This window comes from Gopherus evgoodei, chromosome 4 (genome assembly GCF_007399415.2).
Source record: "Gopherus evgoodei ecotype Sinaloan lineage chromosome 4, rGopEvg1_v1.p, whole genome shotgun sequence".
NCBI classification, from domain to species: domain Eukaryota; kingdom Metazoa; phylum Chordata; order Testudines; family Testudinidae; genus Gopherus; species Gopherus evgoodei.
In genome coordinates this window covers 128,285,159-128,304,296 of record NC_044325.1, presented here as the reverse complement: position 1 = coordinate 128,304,296, position 19,138 = coordinate 128,285,159, and the positions used below count along the sequence as shown (strand labels likewise).

Sequence of the window (19,138 nt, the reverse complement as noted above, 5' to 3'; positions counted from 1 at the left end):
CCATGGGTTTTGGATCAGGACCTTACAGTACACCTCCATCCATCCATTCCTATCATCTATGGCTGTCTCTGGATCAGCCAATTTGTTCTTGTTAGCTGAGCAGCTTCACGTGTGTGACCTTAGTTACCTGTCGCCCTGACCCAGTTGAATGGAGCAGCAGAAAGCGTCTGGAAATGTGGGGGAAGGGTTTTGAAAATCCCAACCTATCAAGCAACCATTGACCACCTATCATCTGAGTAGTAATAAGCTTGATAGCATTCATCATCATACAAAGTTTGACAGGTTTCCACGCCCCTTTTAGGGCTTATGTCCCGCCTTCCCACTCCCCGTTTCCGTTGGCGCAAAAGTGTGGCGCCGTCGGCCATTTTGAAAAAATGTGTGTGTGTGTATGTGTTTGACTAGGGGAAGTGTTGTGCATGTTTGTGCTTGGGTACATGGAGAGAAAAAGGTTGAAAAAAGAGTGTGAGAGTGTTAAGAGGAAAAAAGAAAGTTTGAGTAAGGTTTAGAGGAAAAAAAGGAAATTTGAAAGAAGAGATGTAAGTTAGTGAAGAAAAGAGGCTAGTTATGAAAGAATAGAAAGATAGAACTTAAAAAAAGGAAATATTTGTTTTGAAGGGCTAGTTTAAGAAAAAATTAAATAATATTGAAAACTAGGTTGAAAAAGGAAACGGCAAAACCTGTTTTGGAGGCCCAGGATAAAAAAGGTGAATAAAAAGGCATTGAAACTATTGAATACCAATATAGGTTAAGAAAAAAGCATTAAAAACATTAAAAACTAGATTTAAAAGGGGAATTTACTAAAGCAAAACCTGTTAATAAGCACATGGCCAAAAACTATAAAGGGATACTATGAAAAAGCATTTAAAATGATTAAAAACTAGGTTTCAAAAGAGAATTTACAAAGGCAGAACCTGTTTGGTAAGCACAGGGTAAAAAAGTGAATAAAAAAGCATTGAAACTATTCAATATCAGTGTAGATTAGGAAAAAAAGAGATTAAAAGAAAGAACAGGACAAGAAAACAGAGCAAAGATAGAGAGCACATGGTGGAATCAGAATGAGAGAGAGAGAAGCAGGCAGAGTCTGTTTAGTAAGCACAGGGTAAAAAAGTGAACAGAAAAGCATTCAGAATCAGGGTGGATTAAAAGAAAGAACAAGACAAGAAAAGGGAAAAGAGAGCCCCTTTGCAAAGGGAAAAGATAGACAGCACATGGTTGACTCAGAGAGAGAGAATTCTCACCTTTTACGTCTTTCCGTAGAATGAGGCAACTTTTCTGGTTCAGATCCTCTCAGACTTGTTATCACCACCTTTGGATCGGCCCAATTAGAGGTGGTTTTACAGCAGCATCATAGAATTCATTTTCCTGAACCAATCCTAGAGTCCCAAGATTTTAAACAGGAGCCAACTCCCTCCTCCCCCCTTCCTTTTAACTGTTTTATTCTTATCTAAAGAAACAGACCCCCCCGCATTTTTCTGCCATGTAGCCCTTTTACAGGGTTTTTTTTTATAAAAGTTAAATCCATAAGCTTTTAGTAACACTATTTTTTAAAGTTTTTCCCCTAGGTTTTAAACTAACAGGGTTTTTTTTTTTAGTAAAAACAATGTGAAGCTGCAGCAAAGCTCCTGTTAGCAAAGCAGCCTCTGTGAATCAGTGGATCACAGAGAAGGAGTTTGCTTTTTTACCTGCTTTTTAACAAACACAGGCTAAAGTTACATTAAGTTTTGCAAAGGGATAATGGCTTAAAAAGACAAACCTGAAACACATCCCTTTTATATTTGTTTTGTAATAAAAAAGAGCAGGCAGAAGCACCCCAGGTTTTTAGTAACAGACAGTTTATAAACCCCTTATTTTGTAAACCACTGAATTAGAGAGAAGAAAAAGATTGCTTCTTTTCCCACTTTTTAACAAATAGAAGTGAACGTCTTGTAAAGGTATAAACATTTGAAAAGATATGTCTAAATGAAGACACATTTTTTTATTTAACCCCCTTGGCCTAAGTGTTTCAATGAAAAAGAGCGGGCAGAGGGATTTTTATAAAAGTTAAAACCATAAGCTTTTAGTAACAAACAATTTTTAAAAGTTTTCCCCTAGGTTTTAAAATAACAGAGGTTATTTTTTAGTAAAAATAATGTGAAACTGCAGCAAAGCACCTGTTAGCAAAGCAGCCTCTGTGAGTTAGTGGATCAGAGATAAGAAGGCTGCTTCTGACCCAAACTTTTTAACAAACACATGTTAAAGTTACATTAAGTTTTGCAAAGGGATACTGACTCGAAAAGACAAACCTAAGAAACAACCCTTTTGTATGTGTTGTAAATAAAAAAAAGAGCAGGCAGAAGCATCCTAGGCTTAAAACCCCAGGTTTTTAGTAACAGACGGTTTATATTCCCCTTATTTTGTAAACCAGTGGATTAGAGAGAAGAAGACGATTGCTTCTTTCCCCACTTTTTAACAAATAGAGGTGAAAAGCTTGTAAAGGAATAAAACACTTGAAAAGACAAGCCTACCTGAAGACCCACAACCTTTATTTAGTCCCTTAGGCATAGGTGTTTCAATAACATGTAAGTCCGCAGAAACAACCCAGGCTTAAAAACACAGAAAGCCTGTTTATGAAAGTTTTTCTCTAGGTTTTAGGTTAGCACTGATTATTTTTTTTTAGTAAGGACGGCAGGCTTTTGCTGCAAACCAGCTGTCAGCAAAAACAGAGTCTGTGAGTCAGTGGATCGCAGAGAAGGAGTTTGCTTCTTTACCTGCTTTTTAACAAACATATGTTAAAGTTACATTAAGTTTTGCAAAGAGATAATGACTTGAAAAGACAAACCTAAGACACATCCCTTTTGTATGTGTTGTAATAAAAAAGAACAGGCAGAAGCACCCCAGGTTTTTAGTAACAGACAGTTTATAAACCCCTTATTTTTTGTAAACCACTGAATTAGAGAGAAGAAGAAGAATGCTTCTTTCCCCACTTTTTAACAACTAGAAGTGAAAGCCTTGTAAAGGTATAAACACTTGAAAAGACATGTCTAAATGAAGACACATTTTTTTATTTAACCCCCTTGGCCTAAGTGTTTCAATGAAAAAGAGCGGGCAGAGGAATTTTTGTAAAAGTTAAAACCATAAGCTTTTAGTAACAAACAATTTTTAAAAGTTTTCCCCTAGGTTTTAAAATAACAGAGGTTATTTTTTAGTAAAAACAATGTGAAACTGCAGCAAAGCAGCCTCTGTGAGTTAGTGGATCAAAGATAAAAAGGCTGCTTCTTTCCCAAACTTTTTAACAAACACAAGTTAAAATTACATTAAGTTTTGCAAAGGGATAATGACTCGAAAAGACAAACCTAGGACACAACCCTTTTGTATGTGTTGTAATAAAAAAAGAGCAGGCAGAAGCATCCTAGGCTTAAAACCCCAGGTTTTTAGTAACAGACGGTTTATATTCCCCTTATTTTGTAAACCACTGGATTAGAGAGAAGAAGATTGCTTCTTTCCCCACTTTTTAACAAAGAGAGGTAAAAGACATGCTGAAATGAAGGCACAGTCCTTTGGTATAGGTGTTTTAATAAAAAAAGAGCATGCACAAACAGTCTAGAGTTATAAAAGTAATGTATAGTGACAAAAAAAAGTTTTTCCCCTAGGTTTTAGACTAGCACTGCTTATTTTTTAGTAAAAACTGTGAAGCTGCAGCAGAGCTCTGTTCTGCTCTTTTCTAAACAACCAAGACCCTGTAACAAAAGCTGAACAACACATACTATAAACCATTTTAAAATGTGTTTTTTGAAGTGATGTCTAAAACCCCCTCTTTTTAATGTATTAAATAAACACATGAAATAACAAACCTACCTGAAGACACATTTCTTTATTTGTAGGGGTGTTTCAATTAAAAAAAAGAGCATGCAGAAGCATCCCAGACCTAAACCCACAAAACCCTTACTAAGAAAAAGCTCCCCCCTCCCCAAGGTTTTTAGTGTGAACCACTTGAAACAGCCTTTTGAAGGTATTGGATTAGAAAAGAAGTGTTTCATTAAAATGTAAAAGAGCAGGCAGAAGCACCCCATATTTAAAACCCCAGATTTTTAGTAACAGACAGTTTACGTTACTCCTTATTTTGTTAACCATTGGATCAGAGAGAAGAAGATTGCTTCTTTACCTGCTTTTTAACAAAGAGAGGTGAAAGGCTTGGAAAGGAATAAACAGTTGAAAAGACAAGCCTACCTGAAGACCCATAACCTTCATTTAGCCCCTTAGGCATAGGTGTTTCAATAACATGCAAGTCCGCAGAAACAACCGAGGCTTAAAAACACAGAAAGTTTTTCCCTAGGTTTAGGCTAGCACTGGTCATTTTTTAGTAAAGGACAGCAGGCTTTTGCAGCAGAGCAGCTGTCAGCAAAAACAGCCTCTGTAAACCAGTAGATCAGAGAGAAGAAGGCTGCTTCTTTGCCTGTTTTTTAACACATACAAGTGGAAGTTATATTAAGTTTTGTAGAGGAATAAACACTTTAAAAGACAAGCCTATATAAAGACAGAGCCCTTTATTTAACATTTTTACATGTGTGTTTTAATTAAAAAGAGGGCTTGCAGAAAACACGCCAGAGGGAAAACCACAGAACCTTAGTAACAGCTAGTTTATATCCCCCTTATTTTGTAATCCAGTGGATCAGAGAGAAGTTTATTTTCCTTCCCATATATTTGAAGCATTATGTTTTTGTAAAGTTTATTATGAAAAAGGCAGTATTGCCTGAGCTGTAACAAAACAAGGCCCCTCTTAGAGTTATTTTGTAGAAGTTTAGTGAACTAAAAGTCTTAAGATACTAAAACAACAACTGAGTAAGAATATGAAAACTGGCAATTGAGGGGAGTTTACATATGTTTTAATTAGAAAAAAAAACAACCCAAGATTGCTTTTTAAAGTTTTACCAGAGATATGGAGCCTTCCTCACCCCAGCTCTACACACACACACACACTTTTCTCCTCCCCCGCCACCCTTCCCCTTTTTTCTTCTTTTTTTAACTGTTTTTTAAAATCTAAACCAAGGACAAACATTTTTTTTAAAAAGCCAGGGCCACAGAGATAAGGCCATGCGGGTAAGAAAGCTGTCCTGAGTTTTAGGGGGCATGTTGATAACTCTTTTAGTGAAACAGTTTTGTAGGCAGCCTGTTTGTGTAAGTTGTTATGCTTTAGCATGGGCAAACGTTTATTGTTTGAAAGCACTTTTCCACTTTATGAGGTATTATCTCCCCCCATCTTACGACCTATCAGAAATATTAAAAACAACAAGCTAAAAGATACATTGCAGCAAGGACTGCAAAATAATAGTTACAATATTGTTGATTATTACCTTGTCTAAGGCCTAAAGAATATATTTTGTTTTGTTTTTATAAAACACTTTTATGCAAACTGTAACACTAGGTGATGTACAGCATTAAATAATATGAAACAGTAGACGAGAGATCTGAGACATTGTTGAAATCAGGGGGGCTATGATTAAGTCCTAATGCAGAAGGCCTTGGGGTGGAAAATGAAAAGGTACAGCTGAAGCGGAAGATGGTATGATTTAAGAGGGGTTTTGGGGGCTGCTTTGCAACAGTCCATAGGGAGCCTATAACCCTCATGAACAAACACCAGGGCTGGGTGAGGTGGTTGGGCCTTTGTTAGAGGAACAGGCCGTTCATATACCTTTTGTTGTTGTTCCTTTTGACAAACCCCACATCCCTGAAACTCCATAAAAACACACTTTACACAGTTATTTTTAACTGACATTTTATTTTACAACTCGGCCTGTTTTGTTCCCAAAACACGCTCTAACTGTTACTGTTTTTTCTGAGCAAGATTTTGTAATTTGCTGAAAGAAGAAGATGTTCAACATTTTGCATTAAACATTTATCTGTCAGTTTGATGATTTCATCTAAAACCCTATTGGGGTTCTCGGCCTCTGTCACTTTGTCCACCAATTCTGCCCCTAGAGCTAAACGTTCCTGGGTTAAACAGAGGCACTGCAGTGTGTATCCCAGTGTGATGATGATATTTAACACACTTTCCATACACAAACTACCGCTAATTTCTTTAATTGTACAATTCACATCATCTAAAGACCAGTACACGCAGGTATGATGCCTCTTACCGGGGGCATCTATGGCACACCCAGGACAATCTTCATTTTGTTTTTCTCTCAGGCAGTGCTTGATGATTCCGTGCACAGCCGCTCACACAATTGCACGCATCGCTGTTTTACGGTTATGAACTCGCACCAGCTTAATACCGAATTTCTCCCTCAACTTTAGATAGTACAGGCCTATAGAGTAAGCGTCCCCCGCTGTTTCGGCATTCTGTGAAGCATCTGCTTTTGTGTCTGGGCAAAAACGGATTGGGCCCAAACCACTCGGTCCTTCGGAGCTGTCAGTGTTCAAAACCTCCAAGTCCTCTGAAGAACCATCGCTCAGCTGCTGAAAAATTGACAGTATGAAATGCGTGTAAGGCATCTTTGTACTTTTTCATAACATGATTTTAAAACCTTTTACACCGTGTATCAAGAGATCCTGTCCGTGGGGCAGCTTTTAAAAACAACAAACAACAACCTCCAGACAAGACACAGTGAAGATGTCAATTTAAATCTCGGCAGCACCCAGCCTAGGACACCCTGTTCTCGGGGTGGAGATTTTCCTAGTTTACATCATCAAAGTTTAAATAGAATCATCAGACCCGTTTAAATAGAAGCTCCTCCTTACAATGACAGCCCTAAACTATTGGCTAAAAGTATCATGCGCCATCCCTCCCTAAGTATGGAGGAGCTTCTATTTAAACGGGTCTGATGATTAAAGATGGCTGCACTTCGAAGGCCCTGGCCAACCGGCTGTCAAGCTTCTTATGAAGAGACGTTATATGGTTCCTGCTATGGGCCCTGAAGAAACAAACACACCATTGTGGCAAACAGTGTTTGAGACGGGTCATGGGGGCAGGGAGACAGGGATAGCTAATGATGCATGTACCTGCAGAAACAACGTGGTGGAGAAACACGAGGCCAGACCACTGGGCCATGATTTGTTTGAGACTCCTGCCCCTTTCCAGGAGAACCCCAACAAATCAAACAAAGGTCTGTACAGAGACAAGGCACAGGTATGTTGTATATGAGAACGTTCAAAGGGGTTGTTTGGCAGGAACCGATGCTCAGTTGGCTAGAGCCTTTTGGATCAAGCCTGCCCAGAGACATATTTCAGTTGTTGTTGTGGAAGACACGAGCCACCACAAGAGAAATTACTAGTCAGTAGCATATCAGAAACAAATTTAATGAACCCATTATGGACCTGTTCCTGCTTTCATTCAAGCCAACAGGACTTCCCCCACTGATACCAAAGGGAGGAGGATTGGGTCCCATGTGACCCACTGGTATTCTTTACAACTGCACAGAAACCTGGGGATCAACTCAAGGAAGGATCCTGCTTTGGGTCAGGGAGGAGAAGAATTTAGCAAATGACCTACTGGGTCCTGTCCATCTCTAATTTCTTTGATGATGTGAACTAGGGAAATCTCCATCCCAAGAACAGGGTGTCCTAGGCTGGGTGCTGCCGAGATTTAAATTGACATCTTCACTGTGTCTTGTCTGGAGGTTTCTCCATGCTCTTTCAAATCTGTCTTTTCTTCAAAGATGCTCCAGAGTGTGACCTGGAAGCAGCCTCTGAATCGGTGCTGCCTGTAGCTCCCAACTAGGAAGTAAATAACTGGGTTGATGCTGCTGTTATAGAAGCCAGCAGGTAAGATAGCTCATTAGCGTGACTATCATAAACAAGGTCGAGGATGTATTTTACACTGAGAGGAACAGCAAAGATGAGGAAGAAGAGGACAGTGAGCAGGATAACAGTGTAGAGCTTTTCTTGCTGATGTCGCTGTGAGCTACTTTGAGACTGATGAACAGGATCAGACTGGACACAGATCATGATGGGAGCAAAAATGAGGAAATTCAGGCCATATATGGCTAGGAACATAAGCCAACAATTTTCAGTTCCATCAACAAAACATAAAGAATACACTATTCCTGACAGCAGGCTGGAGAGAGCCCAGAGCAGGGCATAGACAATGGCAGACAAGTTCTTTGGGCGGCGGCATCGGTGCCAGATGGGAAAGAGGACAGACACACGCCGCTCAGTGCTGATGGCTGTCAGGAGATAAAGGCTGGTGCTGTATGCAAGCAAAGACAGCAAATGAAATGAGTTTATTAAATTAAGTCCTGCTAAAGGAAAACAAAATAAATGTCTGGCATTAAAGGTTATAAGGAAACCAGGCAAGCAGAGAAGGAAGCCAAAGTTAGCAGCAGCCAGGTTGAGGATGTAGATTGTGAAGATGTTCCTCTTAATGTGGAATTCAAGTTGATTACATCCTAAATACACTTTGAGTCTTAACAGATAAGAACAGCTTTCTATTATATGTATTCTGTGAGATTTAATCTTTGGCAAGTCATTTCCTTCTTGGTTAGGAGATCAGAAGCTGTGAGAGCAGGGAGGTAGAGCTGTGACACTATCTGATGTTATAAACTGCTCATGAGATGCCCCAATATTGTCAACGCTGTGTTCCACCCTGCCCACTGTGAAGACATTTCTCTGGTGGGACTTGGCAGGGACTAGGTGTCAGATGCTGCACAGGAGCTGACAGGGAAATTCTTAGAGTCTGGATTACAGATTATTCCTCAGAAAGAGTTCCCAAGAAGATACAATTGGGGTCCCATGTGTTAGTATCTTTTAGTAAATATTAACCCTTTTAGTCCTTTTCTTTTTGCATATTTGTTTATTTTGTATATTAACTATTATTTAGAATCTGTATGATATTAACAAAGAGTATGGTTGGATTCTAAGGCCTAGCGTACTGATCCTTAACCTACAAATAACCCTATTCAGGAATTCTATGCTTTAGGCTGTATCTAATAATCCTTGGCACCTCCATGTCAATAGAACTCCAGATATTCATGAAAACCATCCTCTTATATAGATATGAGGGAAGATTGTTATGGCAGGTGTTTCCTGTTGGGGGAATCAACAAAGAACGATGATCGAGGGGAAGAAGGACTGACTGAAATATATTATCTTGAAGAACACTTGGTCCTTTCAGCTGTAAATAATTATGCCTTCACACATCAATCAGGTAAACTAAGAATGTACGGATATTAAAGGAAATTCCATCAGAATGTAAGAAATGACATCTGAACATGTGGTTCTGGGATAGTGATTCTGGCAAAGAGGGGTTTATCTGTCTAAAACCCTTATATAATGACAGAAATTTTGGCATTTAGCTAGGAAATGAAACTGTTGCGCCCCACCAGTTACAGTGAAGAAGAAACACAGAGCCAGCTTTTACCTCACATTAAGGCTGGTAATGTATCTGTTCTTTCTGTATTCTGTATAGTGCTGTACTAATGACTGATTCATAATCTTTAATTCCAGGTGAGTCTGTTATTCAACAAACTGGAATCATCATTAACTTCAGATATGCAACGCATGGGACTGAAGAAAAGTAAGGTGGATGGATTCTTTGCTCTTTGACATCATTAGTGATACTTGGCTGGTCTCTTTCTCTCCCCCTCTGCAGCTCTCACCCCCTGTCTCCTTCCTACAAGGCTGACAGCCCCTCTCAGTCTCTGTTTCTGCCTCCCTAACCCTCTCTCTCGCTTGGCCAGGCTGGTTTCCTCCCATACCCCTTTCTCCCTGTCTGTCTCTGTCTTCAGAATCCTCCCTGGCCATTATCTCTCTCAATATTTCTCACTCCCACTCATTGATATCTGGCTGTTCCAGGCCATGAGACTGGGGATGAGATGGAATAATTAAGGCTGGGGATAGCCGAGTTACTGATTTCCCTCTATCTGATCTCTGCTAACAGATGTGTGTGTGAGATGAGGAGAAGGAAAGACCGAGTATCACAGAGCAGAGGTTTCATAATGACTGAGCTCAGCGGAGTGTCCCTTTCTCCTGCATAGCCCAGCTTGTATTCTGGGGATACAGAAAATAGTACTTAATGCCGAATATATGATTTACCTGTAGTGATCATTACTGATGTCACTCTTATAATCTGCCTCTTTGGGGTAGTGGGGAACATGCTAATGAACACAGTAGGGTAACACCCTAAAACACCAGGAACCTTTCTCAGAGAAAATTATATAGACATCAGATATCTCTTTGGGGATGTGTAGAATATATATCATGGCCCGGATACTCTGATGTTGGGAAATCTCAAGACACAAAAATCATAACCAAAGTGTCCCAAAAATATATTATTTAGAAAAATTAAATAATTAAGAAGGTACAAATTTTCATTTTAATGAACATAGTAGGGTAACGTCCTAAAACAGCAGGAACCTTTCTCAGGCTACGTCTACACTACAGGATAAATTCGAATTAGCTTAAACCGATTTTATAAAACAGATATTATAAAGTCGATTGTGTGCATCCACACTAGGCACATTAATTCAGTGGTGTGCGTCCGTGGTCCGAGGCTAGCGTCGATTTCTGGAGCGGTGCACTGTGAGTAGCTACTGTAAAAGAATGAGTCCAATAATGTCGATTTGCATCCACACTAACCCTAAAACAATATAGTAATATCGATTTTAGTGTTACTCCTCTCGTTTTGTAGGAGTACAGAAATCGATTTAAAGAGCCTTTTAAATCGATATAAAGAGCAGTGTAGTGTGGACGGGTGCAGCATTAAATCGATTTAACGCTGTTAAAATCGGTTTAACAGTGTAGTGTGGACCAGGCCTCAGAGAAGAGCAATTTTCTGTGATTCTATCCTGTGAGACTTAACTTTGTGCAAGCATTTCCTTTATGTGCAGGAGGCCAGAAGCAGCCAGAAAAGGGAAACACAGCCCTGTCTGATGTTATCAAACTGCCCAATGGTCATGAGATGCCCTGACACTGTGATCTCTGTGTGCCACCCTGCCAAATGTGGGGAAGACATTTCTATGACAGGACCAGGGAAGGGATTGAGTGTTGGATGCTGCACAGGGACCGGCAGGGAAATTCTTAGTGTTTTTATATTAAACTGTTACTCAGAGATCTTTCTCATGAAGATCCTATAGTGAGAACTGCAGTTAGTGACCGTGAGACAGAGATGCTGAAGCAGACCTGCCCCAGCCCAGCTCCTGTAAATACTTGGTTCAGGACACTGGATGTTGGAAGGAGGGAAGGAAGGAAGGTAAGGGCCTGCTCTTTGTCATCATTAATGATACATAGCTGTTCTCTCTGTCTCTTTTTCTCTCTGTCTCTCTCAATCCCACTCTTCAATTCTCACCCAACATTTCTTATTCCGGCTGTTCTCTGCACATACATGGCTGACAGCCCCTCCCACGTTCTCTTTCTCCCTTTTTATTCCTCTCTTCATTGCTCTCTGTCTCCCTAACTCTGTCAGTCTTTCTCTCTCCAGGCTGGTCTGTACATATCAGTCATCTTCCGTGTCTCTCTCTGTCTCTAGTATCCTCCATGGCCATTATCTCTCTGGATATTTCTCACTCCCACTCACTGGGATCTGGCTGGAACATTCAGTGAAACACAGTGCTGGGAATGTCCAAGTCACTGATACCTTCTGTCTGCTCTCTGCTAACAGGTGTGTGTGAGAGAAGGAGAACAGGAAAGACTAGCATCCCACAGTGGTGGGTTCATGATGAGTGAACTGAGTTGAAAGGTCTTGTCTGTGACTATGCCCAACTGCAGGAACAAGGATGTGTTGTTGCAGTTTGGGCAGACACTGGGGCTGGAGTGTGGTGCTGGGAGTGGGAGTGAGCAAACCCGAGAGTGGGGTGTAAAGCATGGCCTTGGAAAGGGGTCTCTAGAGAAGGACATTCCCAGCCATGAGGCCGCCATTTGTCAGGAGCCCATGGGGGAGTGGGAGGTGCTGCAGGGATGTGATTGTTTGTAAGGTATCTGATCTGCTGCTTTATGGAATGGCAGGACACTAACTCTGATGGGAATCAGCACTCTGGGGACCTGGCTTTCTTAGGAGTCACCAGATAAACAAAAACTCCTTTGCATGTCTGCTAAACACGCACATCCAAAATAGCGGTAGGGGAGACAATTAAAAGAGTTAAAAAAAATAAGGAACCCTTCTGTGACAGGGTGTGTTGTCAGATGCTACCGGTGTGGTGCTCTGCTCTGTTCAATGTTGATATCAATCTGCTGCGTTTGTGTGTTTCCTCTGTGTGCTGCCCCAGCTGTGCGCAGATAGCTGACACAGCAGATCCCGAGAGAACCTCCAATGACCACAGACTCTAGTAAGGTATGAAGGCACGTCGGCCAGGTTTATTGTTGAAGAGAAACACAGTCTCTAGCTTCCGGCCAAACGAAGTCCAAGGCGCTGCTAAGGTGCTGCTAGCCAGTACATATGTGCTCCCTGGCAACGGACTCAGCTCAGTCAGTGGCGGGACTTTCCACTGCCCCCTAAGCTGGACAAAGACATCCACTCAGGGATGCATTCTTATACAGAGGTACAAACAAGTTACGCATCACTCCTAACGTATTGAGGTGCAACCCCTCTACTTAGCAAGGTACAACCCCTCTACGTAGTAAGGTGCCGCCTCTCACCTTGTACATGTTGGTTCGAACAAAACAACTCTATCCATCCTATTACCCTTTTGGCCCTGTCACTGGGGTGGGTCAGCCTGTTCCTTGTTATCTGTGTGGAGTGTAGAAGTATGCAAATGTTCTGATATCTGGTGTCCAGTACCTTTTAGGTATGTCTCTTTTTGCAGTATCAGCCCTTTCCTTGCCAGCTTCTGTGAGCAGGGACTGCCTCTGGCTCACAGCTTAACTTTGCTTATGTTAGCAAAGTCTTGACCATGACTTTAGTTCAGGCCTCAGGCCTCATACTGGACCTTTGATAAGGGTTTACGTTTCAGGGCCTCATCTTACTACAATGTGCACCCTGCCCTTCGAGGCCCGTTGGTCCTCATAGACTCAGACTCATAGACTCTAGGACTGGAAGGGACCTCGAGAGGTCATAGAGTCCAGTCCCCTGCCCTCATGGTAGGACCAAATACTGTCTAGACCATCCCTGATAGACATTTATCTAACCTACTCTTAAATATCTCCAGCGATGGAGATTCCACAACTTCCCTAGGCAATCTATTCCAGTGTTTAACTACCCTGACAGTTAGGAACTTTTTCCTAATGTCCAACCTAAATCTCCCTTGCTGCAGTTTAAGTCCATTGCTTCTTGTTCTACCACTGGAGGCCAAGGTGAACAAGTTTTCTCCCTCCTCCTGATGACACCCTTTTAGATACCTGAAAACTGCTATCAGGTCTCCTCTCAGTCTTCTCTTTTCCAAACTAAACAAACCCAATTCCTTCAGCCTTCCTTCATAGGTCATGTTCTCAAGACCTTTAATCATTCTTGTTGCTCTTCTCTGGACCCTCTCCAATTTCTCCACATCTTTCTTGAGATGCGGTGCCCAGAACTGGACACAATACTCCAGTTGAGGCCTAACCAGCGCAGAGTAAAGCGGAAGAATGACTTCTCGTGTCTTGTTTACAACACACCTGTTAATGCATCCCAGAATCATGTTTGCTTTTTTTGCAACAGTATCACACTGTTCACTCATATTAAGCTTGTGGTCCACTATGACCCCTAGATCTCTTTCTGCCATACTCCTTCCTAGACAGTCTCTTCCCATTCTGTATGTATGAAACTGATTGTTCCTTCCTAAGTGGAGCACTTTGCATTTATCTTTATTGAACTTCATCCTGTTTACCTCAGACCATTTCTCCAATTTGTCCAGATCATTTTGAATTTTGACCCTGTCCTCAGGGTTTAGCTGATCGCCATATTTGGGGTCGGGAAGGAATTTTCCTCCAGGGCGGATTGGCAGGGGCCCTGGAGGTTTTTCGCCTTCCCCTGCAGTGTGGGCACGGGTCGCTTGCTGGTGGTTTCTCTGCAGCTTGAGGTCTTCAAACCAATTTTGAAGATTTCAATAATTCGATCCTGGGATAGGGGTTGTTGTAAAATTGGATGGGTGGGGCTCTGTGGCCTGCCTTGTGCAGGAGGTCAGACTAGATGATCAGATTGGTCCCTTCTGACCTATGAGTCTATGAGTCTATGAGAGCAGTTGCAATCCCTCCCAGTTTGGTAACGTCCGCAAACTTAATAAGCGTACTTTCTATGCCAACATCTAAATCGTTGATGAAGATATTGAACAGAACCGGTCCCAAAACAGACCCCTGCGGAACCCCACTTGTTATACCTTTCCAGCAGGATTGGGAGCCATTAACAACTACTCTCTGAGTACGGTTATCCAGCCAGTTATGCACCCACCTTATAGTAGCCCCATCTAAATTGTACTTTCCTAGCTTATCTATAAGAATATCATGTGAAACTGTATCAAATGCCTTACTAAAGTCTAGGTATATCACATCCACCGCTTCTCCCTTATCCACAAGGCTCGTTATCCTATCAAAGAACGCTATCAGATTAGTTTGACATGATTTGTTCTTTACAAATCCATGCTGGCTATTCCCTATCACCTTACCACCTTCCAAGTGTTTGCAGATGATTTCTTTGATTACCTGCTCCATTATCTTCCCTGGCACAGAAGTTAAACTAACTGGTCTGTAGTTTCCTGGGTTGTTTTTATTTCCCTTTTTATAGATGGGCACTATATTTGCCCCCTTCCAGTCTTCTGGAATCTCCCCTGTCTCCCATGATTTCCCAAAGATAATAGCTAGAGGCTCAGATACCTCCTCTATTAACTCCTTGAGTATTCTAGGATGCATTTCATCAGGCCCTGGTGACTTGCAGGCATCTAACTTTTCTAAGTGATTTTTTACTTGCTCTTTCCTTATTTTATCTTCTAAACCTACCCTCTTCCCGTAAGCATTCACTATACTAGACATTCCTTCAGACTTCTCAGTGAAGACCGAAACAAAGAAGTCATTAAGCATCTCTGCCATTTCCAAGTCTCCCGTTACTGTTACCCCCTCCTCATTGAGCAGTGGGCCTACCCTGTCCTTAGTCTTCCTCTTGCTTCTAATGTATTGATAAAAAGTCTTCTTGTTTCCCTTTATTCCCATAGCCAGTTTGAGTTCATTCTGTGCCTTTGCTTTTCTTATCTTGCCTCTGCATTCCTGTGTTATTTGCCTATATTCATCCTTCGTGATCTGACCTAGTTTCCATTTTTTATATGACGCCTTTTTATTTTGTAGGTCACGCAAGATCTCAAGGGTAAGCCAAGGTGGTCTTTTGCCACATTTTCTATCCTTCCTAACCATCGGAATAACTTGCTTTTGGGCCCTTAATAGCGTCCCTTTGAAAAACTGCCAACTTTCCTCAGTTGTTTTTCCCCTCAGTCTTAATTCCCATGGGACCTTTCCTATCAGCTCTCTGAGCTTACCAAAATCCGCCTTCCTGAAATCTATTGTCTCTGTTCTGCTGTACTCCTTTCTACCCTTCCTTAGAATTGCAAATTCTATGATTTCATGATCACTTTCACCCAAGCTTCCTTCTACTTTTAAATTCTCAACAAGTTCCTCCCTATTGGTTAAAATCAAGTCTAGAACAGCTTCCCCCCTAGTAGCTTTTTCAACTTTCGGAAATAAAAAGTTGTCTGCAATGCAGTCCAGGAACTTATTGGATAGTCTGTGCCCCGCGGTGTTATTTTCCCAACATATATCTGGATAGTTGAAGTCCCCCATCACCACCAAATCTTGGGCTTTGGATGATTTTGTTAGTTGTTTGAAAAAAGCCTCATCCACCTCTTCCGCCTGATTAGGTGGCCTGTAGTAGACTCCCAGCACGACATCACCTGTGTTTTTTACCCCTTTTAGCCTAACCCAGAGACTCTCCACCCTTCCGTCTCCTATGTCCATCTCCACCTCAGTCCAAGTGTGTACATTTTATATATATAAGGCAACACCTCCTCCCTTTTTCCCCTGTCTGTCCTTCCTGAGCAAACTGTACCCATCCACACCAACATTCCAGTCGTGTGTATTATCCCACCAAGTTTCAGTAATGCCAATAATGTCATAGTTGTATTTATTTATTAGCACTTCCAGTTCTTCCTGCTTATTACCCATACTTCTTGCATTTGTATAAAGGCATCTAAGATACTGGTTTGATCTTGCCTCCCAGCTTTGCCCTGACCCTCCTTCCTCTCTGCTATTATAGCCCGTGCTCCCTCCTGTTTCCAACCCATCTCCCAGGTCTTGTTCCCCACTTACCTGTGGGCTTTGCTCACCTGTCCCCGTCGAACCTAGTTTAAAGCCCTCCTTACTAGGTTAGCCAGTCTGTGCGCAAATAAGGCCTTGCCCCGCTTCGAAAGGTGAACGCCATCTGTTCCTAGCAGTCCTTCCTCAAATAGCATCCCGTGGTCGAGGAAGCCAAAGCCCTCCTGGCGACACCATCTTCGCAGCCAGGCATTCACCTCCACGATGCATCTGTTTCTGCCCGGACCCCTACCTTCAACAGGAAGAATCGAAGAGAATACCACCTGCGCTCCAAACTCCTTAACCCGTACTCCCAGAGCCCTGTAGTCACTCTTGATCTGCTCAGCGTCACACCTCGCAGTATCATTTGTGCCCACATGGATGAGTAGCATGGGGTAGTAGTCAGAAGGCCGGATAATCCTCGACAATGCCTCTGTAACATCTCGGATACGGGCCCCTGGCAGGCAGCATACCTCACGGGATGAACGGTCAGGGCGACAGATGGGTGTCTCCGTCCCCCTTAGCAGAGAGTCTCCAACCACCACTACCCTACGTTTCTTATCAGTGGTGGCAGCAGACCTCCCAGCCTTAGGGGTACGAGGCTTCACCCCCTTAACTGTTGGGGGTGATTTCTTCTCTCCTGTATCAAGAAGAGCATGACGGTTATCTTTTACCACAGCAGGAGGGTTCGCAGCAGCGGTGGAGCACTGCCTGCTGCTAGAAGTAACCAGCTGGCTGTGTCCACCCTGAGCCTCCTCCTCCACTGGTGTGTCAGATACACCCTGAGGCATCTCCTCCTTCACTGGAGTGTCAGTAGTCCTGTCAACTGGGACATCACCATCAGCTGTCTCCACATGGATACTGTCCAGGAATTGCTCATGGACATAGATGTTCCTCAGCCTGGCCACCTCCTCCTGTAGCTCTCCCACCTGCTGCCTGATAGATTCCACCAGTAGGCACCTTTCACATTGGATGCCACCCCCAGCCTGGATATCAGTAAGTGGAAATTGCAAATTACAGTCTTTGCAAGCCCACACCAGAATCTGGGTAAAAGCATCCATGCTTTGGTGCTCTGTCTGGCTACAGGTGCAGGTGGAGGAGACAGAAGCAGTGCTGGCACAGGTGTTGTGGGTCCTCCTCACCATTGTAAGCCTCCCTCTGTCAAACACTCTCAAATTCCTGTCTACAGCTCCCTATCCGCTCCTCTCTGCTGTAAACAGAAAGGTTTTCGATGTGGCTCAGGTTATGGGTTCAGGGGACCAATGGGTCACAGATGAGACTGACAAGGGACCCCCCCCTTCCTACTCCCCTTCAGAACTCCCTTGCAAAACTCCCTGTTCGCTAAGCTCCCTGGTCACTTGTGCGCAGCTTTATAAAGCCCTGGCCTGAGTGAATGCCCCGCCCACTGGTTAAGGTTCAGCCAATTACCAGAGGCTTCTAGCTTTCAAACCTTCCTAGTAGCTCCACCTCCAACTGCCAGCTACAGCACACGGTCCTTCAAACAAACAAACCAAACCGACTGACAAACACAAGCTCAGCACACAGCAAGTAACCCCCAAACACACACACCAACCCAAACACTGCAGACAGTCACTTACCCCACAGATGCTGTATGCGCTCCTCCTTCACCTGGAGAACTCCCTTGCAAAACTCCCTGTTAGCAGCTCCTGGTCGCTAAGCTCCCTGGTCGCTTGTGCGCAGCTTTATAAAGCCTAGCCCATCCCACCGCCGGAAGAAGCAGAAAAGGTGTGTCCTCAAGGACTGCCTAGACAGGTTGCACTGAAGCAGCTAATCAGAACCCAGCACGATCAGATAAAAAGAGCAGGTCAGTTCCCATGGGGCCAGAGGAGCAAGGGTGGAGGGGTGCTCATTCCTGGTCGGCCTTGAGCTCCGAACCAGAGGACGGGGGGCTGGGTGGCACTGGCATTCAGCGAGGAGGATCTGAGAACTTCAGCCCTGAGGGTAGGGAGAAAAGAAAGGGCCTATGTCAGGTAAGACCCAGGGAACAGCAACAACGAACTGGAGGCAGCAGTATGTGGCTGCTGTTTATAGGGTCTCTGGGTGGGATCTGGAGTAGTAGATGGGCCTGGGTCCCCCCCACCAATCACTGGGAAAGTGGCCTCAGCCCTGAGACGTGGACAAGGCTCTCTTGGGAAGCCCAAGCGAGGTGGGAACTTAAAGGGCCCAGAGATGGGGCCGAAGATTCTGAAAAGGACTGACAGTTTGTTGAACTCTGCTACCCTGGAAGTGGTTCATCCATTAGACTGAATGGGGCTATGTGGGGAAAGACCAAGTATCACAGAGCAGAGGTTTCATAATGACTGATCTCAGTGGAGTGTCCCTGTCTCCTGCATAGCCTAGCTTGTATTCTGGGGTCCAGAAAATAGGACTGTATGCCAAATATATGATTTACCTGCAGTGATCATTGATGGTATCACCCTGCTCATCTGCTTCCTTGGGCTGGTGAGGAACAAGATCGTCCTCTGGTTCCTTGGCTTCTGCATTAAGAGAAATCTCTTCACCGTCTACATCCTCAGTCTGGGTACCACTGCTTGTTTTCCTCATAATTAATATTGTTGAATATTTCTATTGTTGTAGTTCATGATTTTTTTGTACTTAATGAGGACATTTTCCCTGCTGCCTTTGGTCACATACAGCACCAGCTTGTACCTCCTGACAGCCATTAGCACTGAGAGGTGTCTTTCCTTTCTTAACAACAGCTGGTGCCAATGCTACCACCCAAAACATTTGCCTGTCATTGTCTGTGCCCTGCTGTGGGCTCTCTTCTGCCAGCTAAGAGGATTGGTGTCTTTTTTCTGCTTTGTATGGAACTGAAAAACTGTCTGATGACACTCATACCCATGTCTGGCCTGAAGTGGGCTGCAGCCCACAAAAGCTTATGCTCAAATAAATTTGTTAGTCTCTAAGGTGCCACAAGTACTTCTATTCTTTTTGCGGATACAGACTAACACGGCTGCTA

The 19,138-nt window shown here is 43.1% G+C and overlaps 1 protein-coding gene across 1 annotated transcript; it reads right to left on the bottom strand.

The window, feature by feature from the left end:
• Positions 1 to 7,561: 7,561 nt before the first annotated feature.
• On the bottom strand, positions 7,562 to 18,723 carry LOC115651250 (proto-oncogene Mas-like). The gene is given in 3 exon segments (XM_030562191.1): positions 7,562 to 7,728; positions 7,731 to 8,380; positions 18,572 to 18,723. Coding segments are annotated over 3 exon segments (969 nt in total).
• Between the last annotated feature and the right edge of the window lie 415 nt (positions 18,724 to 19,138).